This window comes from Capricornis sumatraensis, chromosome 16 (assembly GCF_032405125.1).
Source record: "Capricornis sumatraensis isolate serow.1 chromosome 16, serow.2, whole genome shotgun sequence".
Classification (NCBI taxonomy): domain Eukaryota; kingdom Metazoa; phylum Chordata; class Mammalia; order Artiodactyla; family Bovidae; genus Capricornis; species Capricornis sumatraensis.
In genome coordinates, this window is record NC_091084.1 from 67,548,730 (window position 1) to 67,569,263 (window position 20,534).

At 41.0% G+C, this 20,534-nt stretch overlaps 1 protein-coding gene across 1 annotated transcript; it reads right to left on the bottom strand.

Annotated features, from left to right (window-relative positions):
- Nucleotides 1-483: 483 nt before the first annotated feature.
- TRAF6 (TNF receptor associated factor 6) lies at nt 484-19,451 on the bottom strand. The gene is made up of 7 exons (XM_068988768.1): nt 19,324-19,451; nt 13,495-13,815; nt 9,363-9,513; nt 8,301-8,459; nt 6,849-6,920; nt 2,928-3,005; nt 484-1,586 (listed from the first exon to the last, which is right to left on the bottom strand). Exons 2-7 carry the CDS (start codon nt 13,791-13,793, stop codon nt 717-719), a joined length of 1,629 nt encoding a protein of 542 aa, XP_068844869.1. The 5' UTR covers nt 13,794-13,815; nt 19,324-19,451; the 3' UTR covers nt 484-716.
- Between the last annotated feature and the right edge of the window lie 1,083 nt (nt 19,452-20,534).

Sequence of the window (20,534 nt, forward strand, 5' to 3'; positions counted from 1 at the left end):
TCCGACTCTGTGCAACCCCGTAGATGGCAGCCCACCAGGCTCCCCTGTCCCTGGGATTCTCCAGGCAAGAACACTGGAGTGGGCTGCCATTTCCTTCTCCAATGCATGAAAGTGAAAAGTGAAAGGGAAGTCGCTCAGTCGTGTCCGACTCTTCATGACCCCATGGACTGCAGCCCACCAGGCTCCTCCGTCCATGGGATTTTCCAGGCAAGAGTACTGGAGTAGGGTGCCATCGCCTTCTCCACTAGGTAACAAAGAACCATGGAAGGGCTGTGTAATTCACTCTGTCTGGAACAGACAAAAAATGATGTATAGCCTAACACCTAGCAGCTGGTTTTCACATGGTTCTGAGTTCTAACTCTGGAGAAATGCTACATTGTAGCCTAAAGGAAATAATAAGCAAGGTAGAATGAAACAACTTAAAGGAGAATTATTTGATAGACAACACAGTCGCATTTAATAAGTACGGTTATATTTAGGGTTTAAAATAGTCCTTGAATATCCTTAATAACACCCTGGAGGAAAAACCAGGGTGAATGAGAACTTAAGCTTCCAAGGATTTTGGCTCAAATCCCCTGAAATCTATAGGAAGTCAAATAAAATTCACTCGTATTATATCTTTTCCATTGTTTTTTTTGTTTGTACATTATTATTGAGAACAGGGTAAGTTTGCTCCAGATGTCTTTTCTGTTGTTTCTTGAACAAATCAGGGGATGCTATATCCCTGAGTCAGTACTCCGTGGCTGAAAACCCTCCCTCCGAAGACTGCCCATGTCGAAGCGGGTGGAGACTTCACAGCGTACTAATAACGTGTCATCCTTGATGAAGGTTCTTTGTCTGAGGGCTTCCAGATGCATAAAAGTCACGTAGCCAAAACCCTTGGGGTTCCGGGGGATGGTGGGTCTCTGAAAGGCCAGGAGCTCTGGTTTGGCGTCCATTATTTCTTCGTGGTTTTGCCTCACAGCTGCTTCAGACTGATCAAGGATTGTAAGGCGGATCGTTCCCTGGAAGGGCCAAGGCAGGTGGCTGTCGTACTCCCCTTGCATCGTGTGGACAAAGAGAGATATGTAGTTGGCACAGCGCTGTGCGCTTGGCAGCTGCAGGTGCAGGCGCATGCAGAGTTTGTAGCCGGGTTTGCCAGTATAGAATCCGGGGCTGTGAATGACAACGGGCTTCTCCTCTTCTTGCGATTTCAAGTGCATCCCAAAGTTGCCAATCTTCCAGATGTAAATCCCATTGCACTGCTGTGCTTCTATTTCAGCAACTTTGTCCTCAAGGGTTCGAATAGTTCGCTTGAGCTCACTTACATACATGCTCTGAGTTTCCATTTTCGCAGTCAGTTCCCGGATTTGATGGTCTTGTCTTACAAGGCGACCCTCTAACTGTTGAATGGTTTCTTGGAAATTGTGGACTTCTGAGTGACGCCCAGAGGAAGGCCGGGTGGGAGGGACAGAGTCATACGGAGGCATGGTGCACTGAGGTGCGGGAGCCACTGCGAGGCTTAAAGTCTGAACAGCCTGAGCCATCATTCTCATATGCGACTGGGTGTTCTCTTGCAGGTGGCGTGCCAAGTGATTCCTCTGCATCTGAAAATCAAGCACAGGCCTCAGGTTAGGAACAGAGATGTGAGGACCAGGAAAGGGACCTAGCCAAGTCAAATAAAAGGTTCTGGTCACATCATCACTTTCCTCAGTCCCCTACACCCTTCTTTGACTGCATCAGATTCTCCATCCAGAGAAATGATCTTGCCTCTTCATTCCCTGAAAAACTGAGAGGCTATCTGCTGAATATTCATTCAGGTTTCACTCAGACAAACCTCCTCCCACTTGTAAAAGTATCAGGATCCATGCCCGTCCTCTTTGGACTCAGAGCTGACCCTCCTCTTGTCCTAAATTAATGCTTCACCTGGGCTCCAAGTGGCATCCATCACTTTTCACTTCCTCAGAAGGTTTTGTTTAGCCATCTCCTTTCTCCTTTATCTTCAAACATTCTCTCCTCTTAACCCTTCCCCTAAGAACAGATTTATTAAAGTCTTTCCTGTTAAAAAAAACCGGGGTGCGGGGGGAGCAACCCCTTTATTCATCTTGTGTCTCCCTCAAGCTAATACCATTTTCTTCCTCTTCCTTTTATAACCAAGAGTCATCCACCTGCACTGTCTCCAACCCCACACTTAGTTTTACAAATCTGCTGCAAAGTGGAATCTTCCCTGTCTTCCTATTTTTCTAAGATCATCAAGAATAGCTTAATTGTTATATGAAAAAAAATTAACAATTCTATTGTGAGGGTAATTCAAGTACATTATAGAAAGAAAGGGTAGATGATCAAATAGAAAATAAGCTACCTGTTATCTCACCTACCATGAACATTTTGATATATTTTAAGTCTTTCTCTCTATGCACACAAGCCATACAGGATTTTCCCATCAAGTGTAATCATACTATACACTATTTGCTCATTTAAGTTATAAAATGCATACTTACTGTAAAAACAAACAAACAAAAAAAAACCTCATATAAAGGCACAGCAGAAAAGCCAAAGCGTACTCACCCTCTCCAGAAAGACTGACTTACCATACACACTGCTGTCTCTCAGGTACCTGACAAAACTGCTCACTAGGTCTTAAACTCATGCCAGAGATCATAACAATACTTACTCCTTGCCTGTTTCACCAGCGTCTGAGACTGTTCATTCATGGCTCCTTTCCTGGGCTACTTCTCTTTCCAGTATACTCCACGCAATCCCAATCACACCTCCCACTGAAATCACCAACTACTTCTCCAAATCAATATTCTGAGTCCCAATTTCTCTTTGGAGCTAAAGACCACATCAACAACGTGTCAGCCATCTCCAATTCCACTGTTATCCTCTACCACACTATATAACTTAATTTTCTTGATCTATATTTGAGAATTAAAAAAACAACTTACCTTTTCATGGCAACCAAAAGCACTGAATGTGCACGGAACTGGGGCTGTAGGACAGTCTAGATCATAGTGATTGGGCATCTGAAAACCAAAGCAAAGGCTGAGAAATGTTTTTCCCTGCATTTAATATTCTAGTTGACAAGATCATACTCAAAATAAAGAATAACACTTCATCTAAACAAGATTATACTGTCTATGGCTGCTTTTGTTACAATGGGTGAGCTGAGCAGCTGACACAGAAACCAGTTAGCCCACAAAGATTAAAATGATATTTACTTCCAAAAATCACAGAGAAAGGAAATATCAACATCTCATACTGTGCCCCCAAATCACTCAAAATTCATTTTGAGAACATGAGTTTATTCCTATCGTTGGAGAACTGGCACCCTCTAGCGGCATTTTAAAGAAAAAGCACCTTCTGAGGTCATCCTCAATGCAACTGCAACGCTCACTGAGGTCCATGCCACTGATTCAGTTCAGTTCACTTCAGTCACTCACTCGTGTCTGACTCTGGGACCCCATGGACTGGAGCACACCAGGTTTCCCTGTCCTTCACTACTTTCCACAATTTGCTCAAACTCATGTCTACTGAGTTGATGATGCCATCCAACCATCTGGTACTCTGTCGTCCCCTTCTCCTGCCTTCAATCTTCCACAGCATCAGGGTCTTTCCTAATGAGTCAGCTCTTTACATTAGGTGGCCAAGGTACTGGAGCTTCAGCTTCACCATCAGTCCTTCCAATGAATATTCAGGGTTGATTTCCTTTAGGATTGACTGACTTGATCTCCTTGCAGTCCAAGGGACTCTCTAGAGTCTTCTCCAGCACCACAGTTCAAAAGCATCAATTCTTTGGCGCTCAGCTTTCTTTATGGTCCAACTCTCAGGCCCGTGAGGAGGGACCAGTAAACTGTGTCCATCAGAGCCACTGACTGCACCCTGTGCTTCCCTCATGACCACCTTTCATAGCTTGTTATCTTGTTAACCTGCGCATACTCTGACTACAACGGGGAGACCCAGATGTTAGAAGACACTTTAAGCACATAAGTTTTAAAGAAAGTCTCAGCTTTTAATTTGGGGACTCCAAAAAAACATTCTTTAAGGTAAGATTCATTACGCAGAATTATGTTTTTTGAAAGTGGTACGAAATTTCCTCTAAAAATTTAGTTTAGCTATAATCTCAGATGACCTAACAATATACTGGGCTGCACCTAATGGAAGTTTTTGGCTTAATTCTCACTTATGACTTGAGTAATACTGCTATGTTATTTATACTTGTCTGTTTTACAAGATTGTTGTTTCTTGCAATGACCAAATATGTAACTAAATCTCCAATGAAAATAATGATGACTAGGCAACTTGAACTGGAGGAGGAAACAGCAACCCATGTGACCCTTCAGAAACAACATCAGCGATCACTTATTCCAACCTTCACTTCGCATAGTCTGTAACAGTGGTCAGCAAAGCTGTCTCTGAAGGGCCATGGAGTAAATATTTTCAGCCTCGTAAGCCCTATGGGGTCTGTCATGTGCGTGTGTGCGAAGTCGCTTCATTGCGTCTGACTCTGTGCGACCCTTTGGATCGCAGCCCACCAGGCCCCTCTGTCCATGGGATTCTCCAGGTAAGAATACTGGAGTGGGTTGCCATGCCCTCCTCCAGAGAATCTTTCCAACCCAGAGACTGAACCCAGGTCTCGTATGCAGGTTCTTTACCACTAGCTTCATCTAGGAAGCCCATGGACTCTGTCACAGGTACTCAGCTCTACCACTGCAGTACAAAACCAGCCATACACAAGACCCAAATGCACGGGCAGGGCTGTGTTCCAATGAAACTTATTTTAAAAAGGCAGGTAGCAGTCAGATTTAGCTGGTGGGCTGGTTTACTAATCCCTAACTCAGAATGTCAACTTTCTTATCAGAGATCAGCGTGCAAGACAATCGCACAGTCAGAGTCAAAATCTAGGTTTTTTGACTCTAAACCTAGCATTTTTTCCTAAATTAAGTTTTACTTCTGCTAGGTTTTAGATGTGCTTTCCTTTAAACATCAAAACAAAGCAAAAAAGAAAAACTAAGTAGGTGAGAGTTCATAAGCAAAAAGAAGTTTAACACCTTCAAATTAAGGCCCTGTTGGAAAAAAAACTAAAGGACTCTGTTAACACATGAATGGAAAAATTTAGTTGAGGGACAGGTTTTGCTTTTCCTACTTAGTAAGGTAATCAATTATGATCTCTGGGTTTGCAGATTTCATGGGTATATAAATATTTAGTGACTAATATTCATATTCTGTGGGTAAACTCTCCAAATGTCAGAAGATAGCAACCAGATGGAACTTTCCTTTCTCTATTAATAATAAAAATGAATAGTTTTCTATTATAACTACTTCTGATGATGCCCCATCAAGGGTCTACAGACAACTGAACAGAGCGGCTACAGATCCTGGAATCTCCCAACACGCCTCAGGGGCCATGGCAATAAATAACCTTCTGCTACAGACTTGTTTCCTTCTATTTCTTTTTTTAAAGTGGTTTCTGGATACCTAAGATCCTTATTTCACAATCTAAAGATGTATTTCTTATAAAGTTTTTTGTTCTTTAAATGGGCATTTTTAATTATTTTTACCTAAAAATTACTTGGCTTTGTTTGGAACTTTTATGAATATATATAAACACAGATATTATGTTAATGATTTAGGAATTTTAAGTACTTATGACTGAATACTTTGTTCTTTCTGAAAGTATTATATCAATATATCAGAAAAAAACTCAAGTTTTCTAAAAAATTGAAATATAGTGGATTTACAATATTATATTAGTTTCAAGTAGATAGCAAAGTGATTCAGTTACATATATATTTATATTTTTCGGATTACTTTCCATTATAGGTTGCTACAATATACTGAATATAGTTCCCCAGTGTGCTATGTATATACTTGTTGCTTGTCTATTTTATGTATAGTAGTTTGTGTCTGTTAATTCAACACACCTAATTTATCCTTCCCCACTTTTTCCCTTCTTCTGTAACCCTAAGTTTGTTTTTTATCGCTGGGCCTGTTTTTTGTACACAGATCCACTGGCATCGTTTCTGGACCCCTTATGTGCGTGGTGACGTGTAGCCTGTGTCTTTCTCTGTCTGACTTGCTTCACTTGGTGTGAGATTCCCCAGGTGCATCCATGCCGCTGCAAACGGCAGCGCTCCACTCTTTCCTGTGGCTGCTGCCATGCTTCAGTCGCTCAGGCGTATCTGACTCTGCGACCCCGTGAACTGAGTAATAGTCTAACGTCTATATACATACACCACATCTTCTTGCACCCATCATCTGTTGACGGGCATTTAGTTTGTTTCTAAGTCTTGCCTGCTGTGAATCAAGTAGCTATGAACACTGGGGGGCATGAACCTTTGCTTTCTTTTTCTGTGGTACATGGTGTGGCTTGCGGGATCTTAGTTCCCCCAACCAAGAGTTGAATCCAGACCCTTGGCAGTGCAAGCGTGGAGTCCTAACCACTGGACTGCCAGGAATTCCCCATGTGCCTTTTCAGATTACGACTTTTCATCTCTGGGGGCTATATGCCCATGAGTGGGATTACGAGATCACACAGCAGTCCTACTTTTATTGTGTTAAGGAACCTCCATGCTGTTTTCCACAGTGGCTGCACCAATGTACATTCTCACCAACAGTGTAGGAGGGTTCCTTTTTCCCCACACCCTCTCGAAAATTTATTATTTGTAGACTTTCAAACGACAGCCATTCTGACTGGTGTGAAGGGACAACTGACTGTGACTTTGATTTGCATTTAAAACTCACAAAGTTTTAATTCTTCTTCATCTGCATTCCTTTTGCCTTACTGATTTAAATTTTCAATTAAAGACCTAATTCACTTCTTTAACCTACTTATGGAAACATTGGTTTATGAAAGAGAATCACTGTACCTGTTCTCTGATGAGCATGGTATTGCAGTATTCACAGATGACATTTGCCAAAGGACAGTTCTGCTCATGAACCTAAATTTTATTGGCGAAATATAAGAAAAAACATGAGAAAATCTTAAAACAACCTATTTTTATAAAGAGCAATATTCTTCACTATGAATAAATTAGGGACACTGGTGTGTATAAAATAAAAATGTGAGAATAATCTATAATGGTTATTTTCTCTCCCTTTGCCAGTGAAGAAATGAGATTCATCTCACCTTCCAGATCTTTGAAAGAATATGATAGTATGCAAAAGAGAATCTTTTAAATCACTTTTTAAAAACCTGACTGAAAGTCATAGAGCATGTGTGACTGTTTGGACATCATTCATCAATACTATAATTCTCCAAAGACCTCTTTTCAAAAATTTCCAGCAGCAGCAAGATGATTTAATTAAAACTCTTATCAGGAGGGTAAAGAACAGAAGCATGATTGGGGCAGGTGGCCTAGGTTCTTGAAGGCCCCAGAAAAATGAGCCTTGTTTTCTAGAATACAATAAATTTAAGAAATAACCAACCCTCCTGGTTAGGCCCATTTTTACTGAAGTTTAAGAAGACACCAATTTGCTATAATTATGCCTCAGACTTCACCGTTTTTAGCAAGTTAGCTGACACTGTCTGAATAATTAATCAACTTAATAAGCATAATACGCTTGATCTCATAAGTAGGGACATTACCAAGATGAATCTGCAAGAAATAAAGCCTAAGGAAATATCTTGATAGTAAAAAGAACATAAATTGTACATTCATTATTTTAGTAAAAAGGACACAGGATGGGGATACAGGATCTAGGATCTCTGTGCTGGCCTTCCCATTGATAGTATTTATATAGAATCACTTAATGTGTCTATAAATGGAAAAAATGTTCTATCATCATGATGCTGGCAGGTGCCATGGAGTTTCTTTTAAAAAATAAACATTTTAATTGAAGTATAACTTAAGTACAGAAAAGTGAATTCATTGTATGTGTACAGCTCAATGAATTATCACCAAAGCAGCATACTTTGTGGGATTTAATTTAATCTCCTCAAAGTTTCAACAACTCATTCTCTTTTTTAAAGAGAAAAATCTAACTCTTATACAGCAACTATTTGTCTCTAATCCAAAACTGGTTATTAAAATTCACATAGGGAAACAGATCAGCACATACTTTCCTAGAAGATTTTGTTACTTGTATCTACAGTGGTTAAGGAGCAGAAATAATGTTTTCTAAGAAAGAGACAAAAATATAAACCCTGCATTCATTTACTAAAATGGTTTACTTAACTTACTTTCTTAAAACTCAGTCTTCTCACAATTGATAACACAGACTCAGGACTAGATTAACATCTTCATCTCTGCTAACTCCTTCCACTGTACATTAAAAAAATAAAACAGTAGTTGAATTAACAAATCCAACTTAGTACATACCTCTTTATCTTCAAATGCCATTAATACAGCACAGTTTTCACAAGGAACCTGTCTCCTTGGACACTCCTTGAGAATATGAAAATTAAGGTGGCATTTCTGGAAGGGACGCTGGCATTGTGGACAACTCATAAGAGCAAACTCACAGTGTGCTTGATGCTCCTATGAAGAAAAATAAATAAGCAGTATTTGCCAGTCCTTGAGAAATTTCCTAAATATATTCTAAGAACATACTGTTCTCTTCTACAGAATTGGCTACTGAACCTACTTTGTGTAGTACACACCACAGAACCACAATATGAAGGCTTTAATGGATTTTTTTTTCAAATAATGGTTGTGAATTGAAAGTTTATACAAAGGACTTGACTTCTCAGGTTCATTTATCTAATTAGGGAAGAGGGTTGGAAAGAAGCAGATTTTCTCATTGTCAATTTAGTGCTGTGTCCAAAATACCATTCTTTCAAAAGAAGCTAAGGGGGTAAGCTACATGTATATTTTAAATGCTTAATTTCAAATGGAACTTAAGCAATATTTAACTTCTCATAAAAACCACCACACTAAGGACTGATTAACTTAAAAACAAATTCTTTTATCTGGTGGCTTCAATTCATCTTAAGCTATAGGAGAACTCCATTTACTTCAAAATAAAATGAATAATTTAGAAAACCAGAGAAAAAAGTATGATGAGGGTGCTAAGATGATGACTATGTGGGGCTTGTTGCTTATTTCAAAATGAGAGAAATGAAGCTATGGGATTAAAACGTGAGACATTTAAAATGCTCTTCAGTTTCATTGCAGATAAAGTTCACCCAAAAGACTTTTAGAAGAATACTCATTTATTTTTTATTATCACAGGGTGTAAAGCCAGAGTAGATGGAAAAAGAAATTTCTGGCTTCTACTTATATTTATACTCAATAATGAAAGGGTTGGTGTTAATTCAGTAAGAATTTACTAGCCAATCACTATATGCTAAGCAGTGGCAATATCCAGATGGACAAAGCAAAGTCCCCGTTCTCCAGGAACTTCTTGCATAAATGTACATGGCTAGAAAATAACTTTAATACCTCAAGATGCCTCAGTTCCATCTTGTGCAAACAACCTTCATTTGGACATTTCACCATCAGAGAAAGAATCTCTCGTTTTGCAAAATTGTCAGGAAATAGCTGATTTTCCAGAAGTATTTCATTGTCAACTGGACATTTGTGACCTGCATCCCTAAAAGAAACAAATACATTATTCAGTAGATTTAAAACATTCACCTTAGAAAATACAAAACAATAATACATCATATATAAATTCTTCATATATTATTTCCTATAGAAAATAAATGCATTGTATTGTATAATATCACCAAAATAAACTGTCCTTTTATGGACAGTTTATGAACCAGTCTTGCCTGTGTTCTGACAGCAGCCATTTAACATCCTAGGGAGATGCAACTAAATATATGCTGCTCAGAATACACTAATAACATGTCTACAGTTATTAGTCATAAGTAAAAATTAAACCCATTAGCAGTAACCCCATGAGGCCACATTTTTAAGGTTTACTCTGAAAGTCATCAACACTGGCTCATGGACAACACCAGCTTCTTGTATCTCTGTGTCATGGGTACAATGCAGTTGGGAGTTAAAAGGACCTCTATCTCCTGCTTCCCCATGGTTTATTCTGTCCAATGATGGGAAAAACTATCCCCAAAAAGCTTGGGTGTCTGTCATTCCCCTTTCACTTTTTGTGATGTTTCAATCTTCACTCACAAAACATGGCAGGTCAGGAAGGCTACAGAGCACCCATCACTCAGACACTGGTTGTGCACTTCCTATGTGTAAAGCAACAGTGGTGGTTCCTGTGGCAGGTAAAGGTGCTGAAAATAAGCTGTGCTGTCAAATGTCTCAGAACTAGAAATGGTGTGACACAGTCATTGTTTATGGGGCCGCTCTCAGATTGCATGATGTTATTATTACACTGTCAAATATCTTTTTGAGAAGCAGGGACATAAACAAATTTACTGAAATATATTCCCCAAACCTAGATGATTGGGTGTTTAAGAGAAAGTAAGAAGAACCTTTCAAAGTGAACTGAAAATAATTATCCACTGCATAAGCAATCACTCCAAAAGAATATGGAATTGGATTGAGATGTCTTCTGATGCTCTGAATGATTATACTGACGAGAAACTCCCGAGCCGTTCCTTAAGAACATTAAAGTCAAAGTTAGTGGTCATTTCTAGTTTAGAAGGAGATAGAAAAAAAGAAAAAAGGCCTCAACTTCCTTTTGTGGGTTTTACTTCCTTTTCAGATCACTGTTCCACTACTTTCATGAATATCTTGCTATTAAAAAACCGCTAAAGATTAGTTACCTTCCTGGGCATGTGTGACACTTGGTAAAATACTGTACCCTTTCACCTACAGAAAAAGCAACAATTCATTATGTGCTCTTGATTCAATCGAAATATAATATAAATTAAAAATCATTATAAACAGAAAAAAAAAAAAAGGTAAGCCTTTAACACTCTCACGCATACCCTAAGCCAGTGGTCTCAGCTGGGACAACTCTGAGCCCCAGGGGACATCTGGCAATGTCTGGAGATGCTCTGGGTCTCACAACTGCAGAAGTGGGCCTATTTTCACCACCCAGTGAGCAGAGGTCAAGGATGCAGTTAAGCATCCTATAACGCCCAGGACATTCTTCCACAACTAAGAACCACCTAGCTCAAACTGCTGATAGTGTGGAGGGTGAGAAAACCAACCCTAAAGAGACACTGGCAATTCACCACTGGTTAACAAATTTTTCTCCAAAACTGAAGTGAGACACATGCTCCCTTTTAATTTAAATTAAGCCAATTCCCAAGTATGGATGAGGTTACCACAAATTCAAATTTTATAGAAAAGTCTAGCTAGACTCACAAGACAAAAAAGAGGGTTGAAATAAATAAAATCAGAATGAAAGAGGAGACATTACAATTGATACCACAGATGCAAAGAGACTCATGTGAACAAGTACATGGCGACAAATTTGACAACCTAAAAGAAATGGATAAATTCCAAGAAACATACAACCTCCAAGACTGAATCATAAAGAAACAGAAAATCTGAACAGACTAGATTACCAGTAAGGAGAGTGAATCAGTAATCAAAAAACCTTCCAACAAACAAAAGTCTAGAAGCAGATGGTTTCACTAGTGAATGCCATCAAACATTTAAAGGAGAATACCAATCCTTTTCAAACTCTTCCAAAGAAAAACAGAAGAGGAAAGAACATTTCCAAACTCCTTTTACGAGGCAAGCATTACCGACACCAAACCAGATAAGGGATGCCACAAGAAAAAAATAATTTATTTAAAGGTCAAAAGAAAAACTTACAAGATGAGTGAATGGCCAGATAACCTACTTAAAAATGATCTCACCAATGTAAGTAGATGCTTATTAGCTGAAAAACCTAAAATTCCTCTACTTCTTCCATTTTTCGGTCTTGTACAGAACTCCTAAAAATGTTCCCATCTACTTTTGAATAATAGTAAAATACATGTATTTCTTAGATGAATTTTATTCCTTTGTGGAAATCCCATATACTTTCATTCAGTTGAAGCAATCATGACTTACTGAGCACCTACTATGTATCAGCACTTAGGAAATATCAAGAAATAAAGTTCTCAATCCCTGCTCTCAAGGAGCTTATCTTTCGGGGGGGTAGGCAGACAAGAAGCACATAAATTATCTGTAGTTTTAAAGATGAAAAGTGCTGAAGAAAAAACATACTTAAGGGAGAAAGGGGGAGTATGGGGAGATGAGGGGGAAGGCATGCTGTGGTGTAAACAGGGAGGCCAGGGTACCTACAAGAAGGTGAGATTTGAGCGGCAATAAGGGAGTTAAGTGCATTGACTAAGCACTTAGCTGATAAGATGCAGAGAGAACAGCTATAGCCAACCACACAAGGCAAGAGCATACTTGGCAAATTCAAGAACAGAAAAGAGTGAACAGGTGGAGGGAACGGAGTCTAATAGAAAGGTGGTCAGACATGACTTAGTGACTGAACAACGACAAGAGAAATGTACGGACCCGTTATATGAGGTCTTACAAGGGCTTTGGCGTGTACTGCCAGATGACCGGCTGCAATGTTTGGAGCAGAGATAACATCATCTTACGTATCTCACCAGGTTTGTTCTGGCTGCTATATCGAGAACAGTCTGGAAGCAGGCAAGGGCAGCAGCAGGGCAGCCTGCGCTGATGGGGATTCAGCAGCGGGGAGGCAGTGAGGAGACACTGAATGGTGGCAGAGGCATCAATCAGTGTTGTTTTGTCACAAAGTCACATCCGACTCTGCAACCCCATGGACTGCAGCCTGCAAGCCTCCTCTCTCCCAACAATACTGGACTGGGTTGCCATTTCTTTCTCCAGGGCATCGTCTCATTTTAGGGATCGAACTCAAGTCTCCTGTATCTCCTGCACTGGCATGCAGATTCTTTATCACTGAGCCGTCGAGGAAGCCCTGTCGATCAACGCCTCAGGTGAAAGTGAAAGTCGCTCAGTCATGTCCCACTCTTTGTGACCCCATGGACTATACAGTCCATGGAATTCTCCAGGTCAGAATAGTGCAGTGGGTAGCCTTTCTCCAAGGGATCTTCCCAACCCAGGGATCGAACCCAGGTCTCACGCATTGCAGTTAGAGTCTTTACCAGCTGAGCCACCAAGGAAGCCCCCTGCATTGGCATATGGATTCTTTATCACTGAGCCACCAGGAAAGTCCCGTCAATCAATACCTTAAAAAAAGTGGTTATTTTACAGTGGTCCATAGGCCTCAGGTAGCAGACAAAAATGTAATGTGGCTAAAATGAGAATAATGATTACTTACAGAGTCAGCATTATTTGTACCATCGAGATGATCATATTCTAGATGCATCATCATTTAAGGTACTTTTTATATTATTTTCTTAAAGCTTCAAGACACATTCCAGACTGTAATATGACTGCTTTAAGTGGAAGGAGCTACTTATTGTTTCTAAGAGTCACAGAGGGAAGGAGATAGTAATTACCTTTCACGCTACAGTAAGAATTGGAATAAGAATGTAAACTTCTCCCTTTTCTGTCCACTGTTCTTTTCCCTGAGGCAGCTTTTTATAAATGTGCAAGATTATTCTGTGTAATAACGTTCCATTTGGTTGTTACAGCATTTGATTCATGCTTTACGCTCACGTACCTTATTGATTTGATGATGCAGGCTTTGCAGAACCTGTGGCCGCAAGGTGTCTGCACTGCTTCCCGCAAAGCCATCAAGCAAATGGGGCACTCGTACTTGCTTTCCAGGGGTGGGTCAAATTCCACGTCGTACCCCTGGATCTCTTCCATAAAGGAGCTGGAGAGAGTCACCGTGCTGGCCGCCCCGCTCACACTGTCGTCTTTTGCTGCGGTCCCACAGGCGCTGGCGGCCATGGCGGCGCAGCAGTCGCTCTCGGACTGGCTGGATCCGCAGCTGTTTTCACAGTGTAGCAGACTCATAGTAACGCGATCATCAACTGCTCTGTAGACACAGCAAGGAAAAAAAATCCCTTAACATATATTCACACACACACGTATATATCATAGCTATCTATGCAAGCCACCTTTTAGTGGCTATATTAATACATTAGCTATGTTAATATCATTTACAGAAAACTTTCAAAGTTTTTTTTAGCTTTGCCTCATAAATGTACTATTTTACAAGTTAAGAAATTCGTGAGCCAGTAGAAAGCCGCAATATAAGGTTAACAGAAGAAAAATACCTCAGTTGTAAAAATAATTAGCATAATTATCTGTTTAAATGTCTGTTTTCTTCGACTGGAGTTTCAAGAATTTTTGTTTCCTCGGTACTTAGCATGAGTTCTTTCACCTATCAGGTGTTCATTAAGCAGTTGAAATGAACTTAGTTATGCTGCTGAGTTCCTTCAAGTATTCAGAGCTGAAGGCCACAGTACGACAGGCAGGCAATGCAAAGACGACCAGTGCAGGAGGGATCAGAGGAGCATGAGAAACTATTAGCTACGTGATTTAGGGTGATGTAACCATTTGGATATCAGTTTCCTCCTCTAGACCGAAAATTCTATTGGGTACAGCTGACCCATGAACAACCTGGTGTAAGGGGTGCCAACCCCCACACGATAAAAAATCCAAGTTGGCCCTCTGTTCTCAGAGTTCCACATTCTTGAAGTCAACAACCACAGATCCTGTACCGGAAAAAAAAAAAAAAAAGCATATAAGTGGACCTGTGCAGTTCAAACCTGTGTTGTTCAAGGGGTCAACAGTACCTCCAAACGTTCAGTGTGGCAATTTCTATTACACAGGAAGAACAGAATTTAAAAGCATATTATCTGTACGTCCCCATGCCCTCAGTCAAGTGACTATGTTTCATTATTAATGACTGGAAAAAAAAATGAGGTTTTGTTTGCCTATGGAAAACTATGGCTTTCATGGGTAGGAAGGATGCCTTCAAATTCAAACCATTACTGGAATTTACAAGTTAACAAGTTAAGGTCTAAAAGCAATTCAGTCTAGTTAACCAGGTCCCTCCTGTAGATAATTACGCTGAAGGAAAATTCTCAGTTTATGTGCCAGATATACCGCTAACCCTTGAACAACATGGGGGTTAGGGGCGCTGACCCCCACGCAGGTAAAAATCCACATACAACTTTATGGTCTGCGTCGGTATATACCCACTTATTCAACCAACCTAGGATGACATAATGCTGTAGTATTTATTGGGAAAAAAATCCACCTGTAAGTGGATTCATGCAGTTCAAACCTGTGTTCAAGTATCAACCAGAGTTCTAGAAAACGGAATGTAACTCTCCGGCCAATGTTGTAGACAATGTATCCTCAGCCTGTCTCATTTCTATATAAAAATCCTGTCTGCCTCCATGACAAACAGTGGACTAAGACAGTAATCCTCAATCTTTTTACCATGATAGAGATCTTTATTTTCCTTCTCAGAAATCCCGAGAACCATCTGATGAGCACCTACAAAGGATGAAACAGTATTCTGGCTGGAGAGGCAATACCATGAACTGGTGAAGAGCTTACTGCTAGAATGGGATGATGCGAGTTTAACTTCCGTCTCCATTATTTGGTGTATGCCCTGGGCAAATGACATAACCTTTCTGTGCTTCAGTTTCCTCATCTGTAAATGGGGATAACAAAAGAATCCACCTCAGAATTTGATTGCTGCTGCTGCTGCTGCTGCTGCTGCTAAGTCGCTTCAGTCGTGTCCGACTCTGTGCGACCCCAGAGATGGCAGCCCACCAGGCCCCTGGGATTCTCTAGGCAAGGACACTGGAGTGGGTTGCCACTTCCTTCTCCACAGAATTTGATTAAGTGTATTAATATGTGCAAAACACTTAGAACTGCGCTTCGAAGTAAAATCAGTTACCCTGTGTGGCTCCATAAGAGTTATTTTATTTAACAATTTCATTGTTCCCCCTTCCCACTTGTCAAACGGAAAACTCTGAATCTTTAAAAAAGGCTAAGCAACTTGTCAAGGATTAACCAACTAATAAGAAACAGGGTTAGGATCAGAACTCGAGATCACCTGACCCCAGAGCCCGTGCAATTTGTACTAGCCTATAGTTGTCTCTATTTTGACAACTTTGTCTCTCAAGCTGCATTAAAACTTTTCCCAATTATTTTTATGACTCTAGACTAAGATGCTGACAACAGCTTCTATTAAACATGAGCTGTTTAATGAAACATGAGCTGTCCAGTGCTATTAGGTTGGGTTGATAGAATTCTAAAAAATCAGTAAAGAAAGGCTGGTGTTTTGTTTCATTTTTTTAGTTTTGATATATCTTCAAAGAGTTAAAAACAGTTCAAGAAGCCTTGTTATACGTAATGCACATTCCTAGGGAAGGCTGTACAAGTTGATGAGAAGAAAGGAAAGGCAAGATAATGGAAACAAACAGAATTAGTCTTTACACCTGTGCTCCAGGAGCGGGTAAAAGAGCCCCGTTACACCCTCCAAATCTGAGGACAGATGACACTGTGATGCTATACTAGGGTTTATATCCTTTGTTTTTATTTCCCCATATAAATTTTTGTTGGAGAAAGAAATGGCAACCCACTCCAGTATTCTTCCCTGGAGAATCCCATGAACAAAGCAGCCTGGCAGACTACAGTCCATGGGGTCTCAATAGTTGGACACGACTTAGCAACTACACACACACACACACACACACACACTTTTGTGTTTAATTACTACTTTAGGTAAATTTCTTAGAAGTAGAGTTATTAGCTCAGGTATATAACTTTTTATGATTTCTTATAGATGATGCTGGTTATCCAACATGAGCTACATTTTGATACACAATATCAAAGACTTTCTAATTCCCACTCCCAAGAGTAGATTAAGTATGAGAGAACACATTTTATATACCTTTGATAATTCCAGGTATAGTTACTTTTTGAAACTTTATTCATTTTTTTAAAGTAAAATCACTTTTGAGAAATTAATGTTTGTTGGGTTATACAGCATATATCAAAGTGCTAGTCAGAAGACAAAAGCAAAAGTCACTGAGCCAAGTCTACTTTCTCTGCCAAATGTCCAGTTAAAACTTAGTTTATTGGATAGTCTATATACTGCCCGCTTGCTGTCCAGTTCAAAAGACTTGGAAGGTTGAAAGAGACCTTTTATAGCAAATATGTTATTAAGAAAATCTGTCCAGTCAGTCACAATTCCTTAAAAAGAATTCCACTGCAGGAATGCAGTGTTAAGACATGAAAGTGGGCATGTCTTAAAAATCTAATTGCCACTACTTTTCAAGCTTTTAAGAATACAGAAGCTTTACACCTTTCAAATAAATTTTAGGTAGTCACTGTGTCTACAGGATATAGTCCCATGTAACTATACTGCAAAGGGAAAATTAAGCTAAGGCAGTATTTTGAGTGCCATTCAGTATTTTTAGGTTTACTCTTTCTTTCTGGCAAGTTCAAACAGTTTTTCCCTTTGCTTTTCGGGATTGTGATGACTTAAATGAAAATCATTTTCCTAACTACAAGGAGTAACTGTTTTAATTAACACCAATGAAAAAACAAGTGCTTACAGTCAGCTACAGGAGTGAATGGAAGATGATCTGGCAACCAAGTAGAAAATATTATGTTCTATTAGGATTTTTTTTTTTAACCTCACATGGTGCCTCAGGTATCCACTGCATGAGATGCTACAGAGGTAGGCTTGGCTCTTCATAAGCTAAAATAGAGTTAACAGATATTCTTACTTGCAAATAAAGATTTCTTACAGCCTCTTTTCATTTAGAATTCATGGGGCTTTCTACATGAATTAATAGAAGAGACAGTACAAAGTTCATGGTTCCTTAGTAGGTTAAGAGTTTCATGCATAATTCCCTTTTTGTGAACCTAGTAAGCACTGCATTAATTAAATATTGTAGGCTGTATTCCCTGCCAACTTATTTTGACTGCAAAATGAATATTGAAAATAGCCTTATAAGAAATCATAGCTTACATTCCCCTATTAGCATGGGTGTGTATAGTAGTCTAAAGAGTATACTGTTAAACATCTTGTGGGAGGGGGAGTAGGGTGACGCACAAAAATTTGTTTCTCTAAGATCTACAGATGCTAGGAAGAGAAACCCGCCAAGCTAAAGAAATCAATGTTATATCTTGAAATGGTCAATTTTAAGTCAACAGAAATTCGTTCATAGCTAAACATGTAACTCACATAAAGTAATACAAAACACTGAGAAATCACCTCTAATTTGCTATTAGCTTTAGAAACAAGAACTATTACCAGGTCTTTAAAATATATTCCTAAAATTGCAAAGACCTGCAAAAGTGTTGCAATGGCCAAGAAGTGCTGGCCCAGAGTCAACTGCTATGCCTTATTCTGGAACACACATTTGAGGGGCATTCCCCTTTCTAGGCACTATTTGTTCTCCAAGAGGCAAAGATTTGAACAACTTCTTTCAAAATCTGAGGCCACAAATTTATCAGGTATTCAAATCTGTCACAGAAAAGCCCTCAAGTTACCATTCTGAAACACTGCTGTATGCAGCGCGCGCAGGTTCGAACTCTGATTTTCACATCGGCAGCAAGTGCCAAGTGCCGAAGACACAGTCCTTCCTTGAGTCATGAAAGGGGCCACAACGTCCTCACCCCATCCCCCGCCTTAAGATCAGAAAAGCCCCTTCTCCCTTCCCTAGCAATCACAAGTGGATGGATAAAAGGCCTGTGGCCAGATTCTCAAGGCCAACACTCAGAAAGTTTTTCTTGTTTCTATGCCTGTGTACAGCAAGGCATTTAGTAAGTTACTCTCCCGAGAAACCAGAGAAAACACGCAGATATTACAGGTTCAAGCCGCTAAAACTTGTAGGTACTTTCTGTTCACTCAAGACAGTCCTAACTCTCAGCTGGAGTTCCCCTGAAGCCAAATACTAGGAACAGCTTTATCAACCCAGCGTCAGGAACAATCGCTAGAACTCCCAAGTGCAGGCGCGGGGGAGGAAACATTCGTGTCAGCTGAATAAAAAAAAAAAAAAAAAAAAGCTTGCTGCCTGGGAAGTCTACCGAGTTCAACACGAAGCCTCAAAATAGCTTTCCCATGACAGTGACAGAGGGAGTCGCTACGGACTTAAGAGGGATTTTTTTTTTTTTTTTTTTTTAAAGCTGGTCAACATCCGAGCGACGGGAAAATCCAGGAGACGATTTCCTCTTCTGGGAAGGGAATGCGCCGAGTGGGGCAGGTCGGGCGGAGGAGGCTGGCGCGCGACTCCCGCTGGGGGATGGAGTCACTCGGAGAGGAGGTGCCCGCAGACCGGCGGAGCAGAGGGGACAGGGGGCGGGGTCCCCAACCCGTAGGAGCCCAGGGGAGAGGAGGCGGCGTCCCCAGCCCTTGGGAAGCGAGGGGACAGGGGCGGCAGTCCCAACCCGTCAGAAGCCAGGGGACAGGGGCAGCGACCCCAACCCGTGGGAAGCGAGAGGAGAGAAGGAGACGTCCCAGCTCGTGGGGAGCGAGGCCGCGACCTCCAAGAGCCGTCAGAAGACTCACCGTTCGGGTTCGCTGGGCCGCCGACTCCACCCGGCCGCACGACTCCGCTCCACCACGGCGCCAGGAGAGGAAGGCGCCGCGCTCCGCGCCGAAGTGGCCGGAAAGCCAGTCTCCTAACTTGAAGGCTGCCACTGCTACCTCCCCTGGGCGGCCGGAGCCCGAGCCCCAGCGGTGGACACCCCTACTTCCGCCTTCTCTGCTCGCAGGGGGAGCGAGGGGCGGGGAGCGGGCGGGGAGGAGACAGAGGGGCCGAGCCGCGCGGGGGCGTCCCCTGGCGGCGGTCCTCCACGCGAGCGCGCTGTGGCGCAGGCGCGGGGCGGCCCGTCCAGCGCTCTCCCGCTGTGCTTCTGTGCCTCCGTGGTGGGAATCCCACCCGGGTTCTTTACACCGCAGTCCTGAACTCGTGTGTGTGTGTGTGTGTGTGTGTGTGCCTGAACTGCTGTGTGTGTGTGTGTCTGTGAACTGGGGTGTGTGTTCCTGAAGTGGTGTGTGTGTGTGTACTGGTGTGTGTGTATATTCCACACTGTTCTTATAGTTTAATTACCTATCCAAGCAGGAGAGATATGCCAACTCAAGGAAATCACTCGACCTTCGAGAATTCTTAAATCCTTCCCTGACTCCACCGGACTTGCCAAGGAAGTTTTCATCAAAAGTAGAACCCTCTTATTACCTTCCCCTTCAACCAGTCCAAGGGAGTCAAACCCGTATATTTAAATATTTTTTTGAAACTTCTGCCAAGCACATCATCTCTTTTTCTATCAGTGTCACAAGAAAGCTGTTTTGAATTCCCCGCAGAACAACATGCAGACCTCTAAGGAATGTAACAAGCAGGAGATGCCTGAAAGATTTTGACCCACCGCTGCAAACCTGACTCAGTCTTCACCTTTTTAGCGGAGGTATTGCCAGGTGATGGATTTTATGTGTACACATCCTGAAACCAGAGTGCTTCGTTACAATCTAGTTTTTCTGCTTTATATTACTTAACTTTAAATAATGTATTGAATCTTTCTTTAGTTTTTGATTTCATATTAACATAAAGATAATGATAATATCCTTAGTTGTTCTAACTATAGTTCTAAAAAATTTATTTCTATGTACTAACATCTCACTCCAACACGCTACCAATGAAGTAGATATCAGAGAAGGCAATGGCACCCCACTCCAGTACTCTTGCCTGGAAAATCTCATGGATGGAGGAGCCTGGTAGGCTG